The 11,618-nt window shown below is 46.8% G+C and overlaps 1 protein-coding gene across 4 annotated transcripts in view; it reads right to left on the bottom strand.

The window, feature by feature from the left end:
- Dennd1a (DENN domain containing 1A) overlaps positions 1–11,618 on the bottom strand; it is a 530,651-nt gene that overhangs the window by 3,335 nt on the left and 515,698 nt on the right. For 2 of the 4 annotated variants that reach the window (XM_076845503.2, XM_076845504.2), the window contains 2 exons: positions 4,217–4,345; positions 810–1,065 (listed from right to left, as the gene is read on the bottom strand). In XM_076845503.2, coding sequence (XP_076701618.2) covers positions 810–1,065; positions 4,217–4,345 — 385 coding nt within the window. The remainder of the gene's footprint in view (positions 1–809; positions 1,066–4,216; positions 4,346–11,618) is intronic. The other 2 variants (XM_076845505.2, XM_076845506.2) reach the window with 1 other exon arrangement.

The following is an 11,618-nucleotide window of genomic DNA, read 5'->3' as shown; positions in this document are numbered from 1 at the left end:
TTTTTTATTTTGAGACAAGGTCTCATTGAGTTGCTGAGGGTCTTGCTAAATGCCAAGGCTGATCTTGAACTTTTGATCCTCCTGCTTTAGCCTCCCAAGTTAATGGGATCACAGGTGGGTGCCATTGTGCCTGGCTGGCCTGGTCTTTTTAACTTTTCAGAGCATGTGGCACTTTGATCATACCTGAGAGGGCAAATAAGGCTTGGGGCCTGGTTGAAGGTACATAGTAGGGGAGGAATCAGGAGGACTAGATTCCAATCCTGGCTCTGCCATTTCCAAGCTACTTGACTGTCCTTGGACAGCTCACTCTCCTTCTCTTGGCCTCAGCTACCTCATGTCCAGAGGGGAGCACACACGAATTATGGGACATGTGGGAACTTGTGAACTCCACAGTGTGACCCAGTAACTACAAAATTAGCACAGAGAAGGAATGCAATGGATTGGAAGTCACAATGGGAGATCAGTGATCACACAGAAATAGAAGAATCTGATCCATTAGGCTCTTCCAAGGAGACATGGCGGGGATGGAATCAATTCTAGTTCCACTGGGGGTGGGGGCCAAACCTAGAGTACCAGCCCATTGCTGAGATACACCAAAGGAAGTGGGTTAGCATCTTCTTCAGGCTCACTGTCAGGGTGATGTGGCTACTGGTCCACCAGGCAGGGTTTGGAATCATAGTCTGAGCATTGGCTGAGGTCCTCAGGAAAATCAGTTTGTTTCTTGTCTCATCTACTGTGACTTGGGGGACGGGGGTCTGTCCTATGTGCGGAAGGTACCTGGTGGATACCCTGCCCTATTTGTACCATACCTGATAGTCAAAAGTTCCCGGCTGCTCCCGCAGGTCTTTGGGGGCCCGAAGATCCTCCAAGCTCTTGGCCTGGCCCAGTGGCTGCAGGGGGGCCTCCATGTCCAGGTTGTTGAAGACATCTTCCAGGAGGTCGATGCTGGCAGCCCGGTCAGGTGGAGCTGGGACAGGACCCCTGGGTTCCCGTGCTGGCTGTTCTGGACTCTCTGCCTCATCTCCTGCACTGTCTGACTCCTTGAGTGTCCGATATGGCTGCGGCCTGAAAGGAGACAGAGTGTGCTGGCCTCTTCCTCTCCCACCCAGGGTGTCCATGGGAAGATCAGTCAGTTCCCAGACCCTAAAAGCACCGAGGCCTGCAGGACCATGCCTGGGAACCACTGGGACAGGAGAGTCTTGGGGCTCCATGTGAGCTGGGGCCAGGCAGCAGCAAGGGGGCAAGCTTGTGGTCTGAGCCACCTGGGGGTAAATCTGGCTCTGCTGCTTGCTCTGTGGCCTGGCTGTCCTTGCACAGCAGAGGTCCACTTAGTTCTCCCTGTGTGTTTTCATATATTGGGCTAGAAGAAAAGGGCAGGACTGGAAGAGGAATCTGTAGGTTCCCCATCCTGCTCCTTCATTTGGTGACTGACAAGTAGCTACAGAATTGGCTGTGAATGGATTATGTGGAGCAGACCTGGAGAAACTCAAGAGGGCAGCTGTCTACACTGCCCTGGGATCCTCAGAGGGACAATCTGGGCCTTGGCTTGTATTGGGCTCAGTTCCAGTTCTGGTCATGCCATCTCTTGTGGGAAGTTGGGCAAGTCACTTAAACATTCTGAGCCTCATCTTCTCAGGTGGTAGTGGTGACTACATGAGCAAATGCAGTGCCTGGCATATAGCAGGTATGCAGAAGCTGGTGACAACCCACCAGTGAGTGCTGCTATCACCAGGGCTTGTGCTGACAGCTTTCTGTATACTTGCACATTGGAAGTTGCAAGCAAGCCAGGTTCCTTTCATCTTCTTTCCCATGATCTGATCCCAGGGCACCAGTGGGTACACTAGAAGTCAGCACATGGGTGAACCCTTACTTAGTACCCCTGGCCAGAGCAGTGTCCCTCTAACTACAAGGCGGGGGCTAACTGAGGCCCTTGGTTAGGCAGGACTGGGCTCAGATGATCAAGTGGGAGGAGGGCGCCACCTGCTGGTCAAGAGTAGGTTCAAAGAAGAAGCCTGGCAGGGACAGTCCCTGGAGGGCTCAACAAATAGACCCAACTGTTGGCAGGGATCCCATCAGATTGTAAGCCCTCACTAACTCAATGAAGCAACCCATGAAACAGGACTTACACCCCCACCCTGGAGATGAGGGAATGGAAGCTTAGAGAAGTGAAATAACTCACTGTATCTCACAGCACCAAGCCAGAGGTAGAAAGGGAAGCCAAGTTTGAGAAACTCCAAAAGTCCTTCCCTCACTCAGGCCAAGTCATCTGATCAAGGAATTAGAGACTCTCTAATCAAGTTTGAACACAGTGAAAAGGATAAAGGAAAGTCCATGTGCTTCCTAAACTTGAAGAAATAGTGTCTTTTTGACCAATATTTTGTTTTGAGTTAGGATGAGCTAGTTCCTTTTTAAACACACACACAAAGGCCTGTACTGACCTGAAGTCATGGGCTAAAGAAATGAGCATTAACCATTATTTCAATAATGTTGGCATTAAAGAAAATGTGATGGGGTAGGACATGGACTCAACATGCTGGACCAGTGGTGGGAGAGCCCCTGGGTTGTCCCCAGGCGGGCCGCCTTCTCCTCCAAATAATTTTTTTTTTTTTGTGTGTGTGTGTGTGTGTGTGTGTGGGTGCTGGGGATTGAACCCAGGGCCTTGTACATGTGTGGCAAGCACTCTACCAGACCCCTCCAAGGCGATTTTAAAGTTGATACCTAGATGAACATTTCCTATTCCAATGGTTCTATCTTGATTCAAATTAGCATTAGAAATAATAGCCTATGTTATTATAGATATTGTTTAAGACAATATCTATATTTTTAGAAGAAAAATTTTAAAAAAGATTCATGTACAGAAAAGGTGGTCTGTGAAGTCTGGGCAATGCTGTCTCAGGTGGCCACTTTCTAAGTGAGGACTCTGGAAGAAGTTGTGCTGCCTGTGAGTTGGTGACTGGAAAGGTCCAAGCACCTACTCCATGGGGCAGTGGCAGGAGGCACTTTAAAGTCCCTGGAATAATTCACAGGCCCAGCCCAGGGGGAAGGACTTGACACTGGGGACTTCTGCTGGGGTTTGGGAAAAGGGGCAGTGAGGGGGATGGAGGGAGAAAAGGCCCACTTTGTAAAATGGCCAAGCAGCCCACTCCCTGGAAGGCTGTGGACATGTGGACACACAGCAAAGGCCATTCCCATCCTTAAAAGCTCCCAATGAAAACACTCATACAACCTTGTTAAATAAAAACACATAGTGGACATCACTATGCTCAGTCCCAGCTCTTGTGGGTGGAGGGGCAAGAAATGGCAAAGGGGGCACTAAAAAAAATTAATTTTGGGGTAGATGAACCTTCTGAACTCTCTCTTTCTCTCTTTCTTTCTTTCTGGAATTGAATTCAGAGATACTCTATCACTGAGCTACATCCCCAGCCCACTTTTTTTATTTTGAGACAGGATCTCGCTAAGTTACTGAGGGTCTCATAAGTTGCCCAGGCTGGCTTCAAACTTGTGATCCTCCTGCCTCAGCCTCCCGAACAGCTGGGATTACAGGAGTGCGCCATGCACCTGGTTCTTGTTTTATTTTAGTTTTTAAAGGTAGATTTTACAAAAAAAAAAAAAAAAAAAGCTATTTGTAATTAGTATGATATTTATGTTATAAACAATAATGATAAAAATGTCTTTAAAAAGTCAGGTAGGGGGTGTGGTTTAGTGCTTGTGTAGCAAGGTCCTAGGTGCCATCCCCAGTATGGAAAAAAAAAAAAAAAAGGTGGATCAGAACATTTGGATATGCTGGTATTTATATATGCATTTCATATTATTTACTTTTTTTTGAAACTTAAAATCTGACTTCCTATCTCCATGGCTTTTCAAGATGTGCTGAGATAAGGAAGACTCAGGGATCAGCAACCAAGCTCACTGTGACCACCAGTTTCACTAACAAGCAATTTCATTTTCCCCTTATAAGGAATGGGGATGTTCCTGCATTACCTGACGCCTCCTTCAGCTGTCACAGTCCCAGTGGGGCTGGCAGAATGGATGCCCTGAGAAAAGGCCCATGGAAGTGGCGCCCACTCTGTAAGTTGGCCCTGGAACAGTTGGCACGCGGCAGCTCCAAGCCCCCTTCCCCCCACACAAAAGCAAGCACAACAGTCCCCCTACGCCCCCATGCAGCCCCAAGAGTCACCAAGCTGAGCCTGGGGAACTGGAAGAAGGAAGGAGAGACCATTCAAAGGGAGCAGAGAAGAAAAAGCTTTCGGTGAAGCCAGCGCTTGGGGCCTCTTCCCGCTGGCATTCATCGTCAGAGGAGTCCTCGGAGAGGAAGACCGCATAGTGTCGCAAGGGCTTTACCAGGCTGGGGCAGAGGAAGACAAGAGAGAAGAGAACAGGCAGTTAGGGACAAGTTAGAACTCCATGTGGCAGGTGAAAGGAAAAGGCCAGGGGCTTGGGGCCCGACAGGCACCAAGGTGAGGAGGTTGGTTCCAAGCAAAAAAGAAACTGGGTTTCCCATATGTGTCAAGAGCCTTAACTTGTGACCAGTCATCTGTGACCAAGTCATCCCACTTCTGCTGAGGTAACCTGAAATGTAACAAAGAATTTCACCCAACATGGTTACCACTGCTCTGTTTATAATATGAAAACATGAAAGCCCCCAAATTCTCCACAATAGGAATCTGGAACAGTTGGCTTAACATCTTCCTCCTATTAAACTTAATGTTTATTAAGGAACATTTAAAAGTCAATGCAGAACTGCAATTTTTACGGTTGGCCCTACATTTTCTTTTTTTTTTATTGGTTGTTCAAAACATTACAAAGCTCTTGACATATTTCATACATTAGATTCAAGTAGGTTATGAACTCCCATTTTTACCCCAAATACAAATTGCAGAATCACATCGGTTACACATCCACAATTTTACATAATGCCATATTAGTAACTGTTGTATTCTGCTACCTTTCCTATCCTCTACTATCCCCCCTCCCCTCCCATCTTCTCTCTCTACCCCATCTACTGTAATTCATTTCTCTCCTTGTTTATTTTCCCATTTCCCTCACAACCTCTTATATGTAATTTTGTATAGCAATGAGGGTCTCCCTCCCTTTCCATGCAATTTCCCTTTTCTCTCCCTTTCCTTCCCACCTCATGTCTCTGTTTAATGTTAATCTTTTCTTCCTGCTCTTCCTCCCTGCTCTGTTCTTAGTTGCTCTCATTATATCAAAGAAGACATTTGGTATTTGTTTTTTAGGGATTGGCTAGCTTCACTAAGCATAATCTGCTCTAGTGCCATCCATTTCCCTGCAAATTCCATGATTTAGTCATTTTTTAGTGCTGCGTAATACTCCATTGTGTATAAATGCCACATTTTTTTATCCATTCATCTATTGAAGGGCATCTGGGTTGGTTCCACAGTCTACCTATTGTGAATTGTGCTGCTATGAACATCAATGTGGCAGTATCCCTGTAGTACGCTCTTTTAAGGTCTTCAGGGAATAGTCTGAGAAGGGCAATAGCTGGGTCAAATGGTGGTTCCATTCCCAGCTTTCCCAGGAATCTCCATACTGCTTTCCAAATTGGCCGCACCAATTTGCAGTCCCAGCAGCAATGTACAAGAGTACCCTTTTCCCCACATCCTCGCCAGCACTTGTTGTTTGACTTCATAATGGCTGCCAATCTTACTGGAGTGAGATGGTATCTTAGGGTGGTTTTGATTTTCATTTCTCTGACTGCTAGAGATGGTGAGCATTTTTTCATGTACTTGTTGATTGATTGTATGTCCTCCTCTGAGAAGTGTCTGTTCAGGTCCTTGGCCCATTTGTTGATTGGGTTATTTGTTATCTTATTGTCTAATTTTTTGAGTTCTTTGTATACTCTGGATATTAGGGCTCTATCTGAAGTGTGAGGAGTAAAAATTTGTTCCCATGATGTAGGCTCCCTATTTACCTCTCTTATTGTTTCTCTTGTTGAGAAAAAACTTTTTAGTTTAAGTAAGTCCCATTTGTTGATTCTTGTTATTAACTCTTGTGCTATGGGTGTCCTATTAAGGAATTTGGAGCCCGACCCCACAATATGTAGATCGGAGCCAACTTTTTCTTCTATCAGATGCAGAGTCTCTGATTTGATATCAAGCTCCTTGATCCATTTTGAGTTAACTTTTGTACATGGCGAGAGGAGGGGATTCAGTTTCATTTTGTTGCATATGGATTTCCAGTTTTCCCAACACCATTTGTTGAAGATGCTATCCTTCCTCCATTGCATGCTTTTAGCCCCTTTATCAAATATAAGATAGTTGCAACTTTGTGGATTAGTCTCTGTGTCCTCTATTCTGTACCATTGGTCCACCTGCCTGTTTTGGTACCAGTACCATGCTGTTTTTGTTACAATTGCTCTGTAATATAGTTTGAAATCTGGTATCACTTTACCGCCTGATTCACACTTCCTGCTTAGAATTGCTTTTGCTATTCTGGGTCTTTTATTTTTCCATATGAATTTCATGATTGCTTTATCTATTTCTACAAGAAATGCTGTTGGGATTTTGATTGGCATTGCATTAAACCTATAGAGAACTTTTGGTAATATCGCCATTTTGATGATGTTAGTTTTGCCTATCCATGAACAGGGTATATTTTTCCATCTTCTAAGATCTTCTTCTACTTCTCTCTTTAGGGTTCTGTAGTTTTCATTGTATAAATCTTTTACCTCTTTTGTTAGGTTGATTCCCAAGTATTTTATTTTTTTTGAGGATATTGTGAATGAAGTGTGTTTCCTCATTTCCGTTTCAGAAGTTTTGTCGCTGATATACAGAAATGCCTTTGATTTATGCGTGTTGATTTTATATCCTGCCACTTTGCTGAATTCATTTATTAGTTCTAGTAGTTTTTTTGTAGACCCTTTTGGGTCTTCTAGGTATAGAATCATGTCATCCTCAAATAGTGATAATTTAAGTTCTTCAGCCCTACATTTTCTGTAGGTTCCACATCAGCAGATTCAACCAACTTCAGCTACAAGAATTTGGAAAAAAAAAAAAAAACCTGTCTGTACTGAATATACACAACTTTTTTTCTTGTCATATTATTCCCTAAACAATATGGCGTAACAATTACTTGTCTAACATTTACCCTAGATTGGATATAGTAAATACTCTAGCACGGGGGAGGGTTGGACAGGCTCTATGTGAACATTACGTCATTTTGTATAAGGAACTTGAGCATCTCTGGGTTTTGGTATCTGGAACCAATTCCCAGAGGACACCGAGGGACGGCTGTACTGCGTGCTCTCTCATCTCCTTATGGAAAAATGCACAGAAAACAGACTGGAGAGGTAAGTGCTTAAATGTCAATAATAGCTTGTGGGATTATGGGTGATCCCCCTCCTGCTTCTTATTTTATTTTATTTTTTTTACAATGAGTATATCTACTTCAATAATCAGGGAAAAATGAAAAATAAAAAAAGAAGTGAAAAGAAAAAAGTGAGCCACGCGGAAGAGCCCTCGAGAGAAGGCCCTTTTCTGATTAGCGCCGCTCTCTGGAGTCTCCCTCGGATGCTTCTTCAGAGAGTCTTTTTCATCTGTGATGTGGAAATTAAATATTCATCGTTATAAAAAATACATCTCCCTTGTCAGCCACCTGTGAGCTCTACCTCTATAAACAAACACACACGCAGCCCAGAGAAACGCCACACCGGGCTCCTATGAATTATATACTGACCCGGCCCAAGAGAGGCGGGTGCTGGGAAAGGAGAGCGGGACCTGGAGGACCGAGGTTCAAACCCCATCCTCCCGCGGCTGCTGCTCTAGCCATGTGCCGGGGCTCCGTGTTCCAGGTCTGCCCCGCTCTGTGGGCTGGGCTTGCTCAGAGGATCCCTGGGAGGCCATGGTGAAGTTTGGGATGCGTGGAGAGAGGGTGCTGAGCACAGCTTACTCCTCTTCCTTCACTCCAGCCAAAGCAGTGTCTTCTTGCACTTTACATGACGGCATGGGTCCCTTTAAGGTTTTATTTCAGGAAGGGTAACCTGTCTAAGACAAGTATGTGAGAACTACAGCCGGAGGGTAAAGGAGGGGCGGTAGCTGTCCAGGCGAGTGCTGGGACTGGGCTGTGCTGCGACCCACCATTGCTGGTGCTAATCTGGTTGTCATTCAAAGCCACCAAGCCTTTCAGCTCTGTGCCCTCATTTCTTCTTATCACCCCTGCAGGCTGGCTGGGTAGAGTTTTATCCTTAAACTGAAGTGGAGGTTGAGGCTTAACAAGGGAAGCTGCTAGCCCAGGGTCAGACACCAGGAAGGGGCAGGTCACACTGTTCAGCTCCCCTAAGCTCCCAGGCCACTCCATGGCTGACAGGGATGGGACACACATTGGCCATTCCTAGACTATAGTGGGCATCACCTGGGAGAGTACTTTGCTGTGGTCTCAGTGGAGAGGGCAGGAGGAGGACCTGGCTGGCAGAAGCATGAACAGGCCAGCCTTGGAGCACCCCAGCTCCATAGCGGATGCACATAGCAGAAGGGCCACCTTCACTCGGTCACCAGAGCCCTGCTGTGAATTGCTGTCCCTGTATCTCTCTCTTTCTCAGAAACCTGCAAATCTGCCATTCTGAACTACAATTTTGCTGTAATGAGTTATGTGGTGAATTCATTGAATGAAAATATTCAGACATTTGCAGGATGCTCTGTTTAAAAATTAGGGGACCCGTTCTTTCTCCCCATATGGCACTGCCCCTGGGCAGGCGAGGGGAAGGGGGAAGCAGGCATCCTCACTCTGGGTGGCTTGTGGAAGATGCTGGGTGTATGTGGGTGAGGGCTGCCTTAGGCAGTGCCAAGTCCTGGCTCCATGCAGGGGAGGTCAGTGCATGTGGCCTTGCCCACCCCTGTGGCCCCCTCTGCCCTCCCAGCATACTTCAACTGACTTCCCATTTCTGAGTCATGTGCCCTTTGTCACTAGGCCCTTCTGTCTCCACATGGTGCACTGATCTTCCATCTTGAAGACTCAGTCCAAATGGCAGCCCCTGGAAGCTCCCTGGAGTTCCCAGCTGAGTTTTCTCCCTGGACAGAGTTAGTTCTCCCTGGCTGCGCATCTTGCTGCTTCATAGATAGTATTTAATCTCCAGTAATTCTGGGTCAAAGGGAATGAGGTTCTCAGGTGGCCCTCGAATCCACTGTGAATGCCTTTCTAAAACCACCTGAGCAAGGCCCCTCCTCTGGCTTTGACAGGAAAGCACAGATCACAGACTGGTATGTCAGCTGAAGGCCACTAAACCCGCCAGGAATTTCTGGATTCACAGAAGAGCAAAGTCCTTTGTGCTGGATGGGTCTTGGCGTCACTGTTAAGTCAGGCTGCTGCTGTGTAGGTCATAGTCAAGATCCGGTGTCTCTGGCACAGGTATGAGTGAGGAGCAGCCCACTAAGCAGCTTCTTCCTGCAGTTGGCTTTCTTGCTGGGCCAGATTGGTGGGGCAGTGGCTTTGACAAGTGGCTCAGGGTGTCTCTGGAGGAAACTACTCTCTCAAGAGCAACAAGGCACCTGGATGAACTTAGCATGTGATTTGGACAGGTCAGAGCTTTGTCATGTCCAGAATACATGGATGACCACATTGACCCTAGAAGAATTCATAAGCCAAATGCTATGCATACAATTTTTCACTAATTCTTTATGACAAAGAAGTCAAGGCCCAGAGATGGGGAGCTCCTTATTGGAGTCACACAGCAGCTGAAGGCAGAGTTGGGAACTGAATCTGGATTTGCTTGACTCTAAACCACTGTGGGGTGTTCCTACCTCTTCAGTTTCCCAGATCTGAAACAATGCAGGGAGAGATAGGGTATTTCCCCTTCTACTTTTAATGAAAGGTAAGATTTCAAAATAAACTTATTTAAATTCAGCTGCTCATGTTCCCCCCTGAAACATACAGTCAGATATTTGTCAGAGATAAAGGATGAACCATTGAAAACGTCCAGGTTTAAATTTTTTATTAGCTTAAGGCAGAATATGGAAAAAAAAAGTGTACCTCTTTCCTCATTAACCCAATTCAGCTACTACCGCGCAGGCTGCCACCCACCACTTGCCTGGATTTTATTACACACAAAGGGCTTCTGTGAAAAGGCAGGTCGTGGAGAACTCGGCTCCCCAGCGAGGGCTGCCGATGTCTCAGCGCAAAAGAAAAGCCCGCTGTCCATCAGCGCTCGGACCCCAGCAGCCCCCATAGCTGCCCCCGCCTCTGCCCACAGCGCTGGCGCAGAGTTCCCATGCAGATGACTCCTGAGCCCTTTCTAATGTTTGGTTTAACGTGTCGCCAGTTAGCACGTGCGTGTGACAGTGGTGACAGGCGAGGCTGTTCCTTTTTAAATACCATGTCAGAGACATGGCGTCAGGAAGCGGGGAGGCGCTCTGTGCTCTCTGCTGCACCCGGATCGCACTGGCTTATTTTTTAATGAGGAAGATCTGCATCTCGAGAGTTTTTTTCATGTGTCACATCGCGTGGACAAATCAGCAGCACGTCACGCTGGCCCAAAATGAAATGCTGACAAATGTAGATATTTCAAATTTAATTGACATTTAAATGTACTTGAGATAAAGATGGGAAGAAATCAGCCAGGACTCGGTCTCTGGAGGTAATGAAGGGGAGCTGGTGATCATTTTTTAAAGGATCGTTTCACTCCAGCACAAAGTGTCTTCATGTTGTAAATGGCTTGGCCACTCATCACCCCTTGGTGACATGGCCCTGGTGGGGTGATGAGCAGGGACAGGCCATAGGATGAGGCCAGGTTCTGTCTGCCCATCCAATGCCAGCCTGTCCACTTTTCACTCTTTCTTATCCAGGGTACCTTGGAAAAGTCACTTTACCTTCCTGGACCCCAACTGCTTCTCTGTGAAATGGAGTTTTCGGCTCTTTTGAAAGATGAACTGTAAAAGTCAAATGAAAATACTTGCAGAGGGCCTAGCAGAGTACTTCGTGCAAAGCAAACACTCACTTTCCACCCATGTGACATGTTTACCTGCTAACCAACGGATGCTGGGTACTGTGCAGGGTCAAAGAAGGTGGTCCCTGCCTTCCAGGGCAAGTTGGTCCTCAGCTGGGCACATCAGCACATGGCAATTATCTGTGAAGCCTTGCCTGGAGATTCTGTTGGCTTTTTTCCAGGACTGTGATACAGGGCTGGTGCTCCAGACCACACCCTTAGTGGTAAGTAAAAGAATAGAAAAAGGCTCTGAAGTAATACTGAAGGTCTTTGGAGGAACCAGCATGGCTCAGGACCCAGAGGAAGCTCTGGACTGGGACTAAAGCTCCTTCCTGAGTGGCCCAGTGTAAGAGTTGGGGCTTTTGTGCAGGGGATCTTGGCCCAGGCTCCCCAGGAAGGCAGTGTGGGTGCTGAGCTTTTCATCCTGAGCATGTAGTAGCTGCTCAATGGCCCAGAGGTGGCTATGAGGAGCAGCAAGGGAGGTGATTTCAGGCTGGACAGTTCAGAGAAGAGGCTGGATGGGTTGGAAGGGCAGGTGGTGGGGGCCTTGGATTGGCACAAGGACTGAGAGCCCTGGGCAAGGCTGGGTGACATGAGGCCTCAGGGTGGCAGGCAGTTGAACAGAAAGCCATACTGGCCGGATGTCCTGGGTTCTGCCTTTTGGACTTTCACTGGTGCATCT

Source organism: Callospermophilus lateralis, chromosome 2, assembly GCF_048772815.1.
Source record: "Callospermophilus lateralis isolate mCalLat2 chromosome 2, mCalLat2.hap1, whole genome shotgun sequence".
Classification (NCBI taxonomy): domain Eukaryota; kingdom Metazoa; phylum Chordata; class Mammalia; order Rodentia; family Sciuridae; genus Callospermophilus; species Callospermophilus lateralis.
This window is presented reverse-complemented; position numbering and strand designations above follow the sequence as displayed.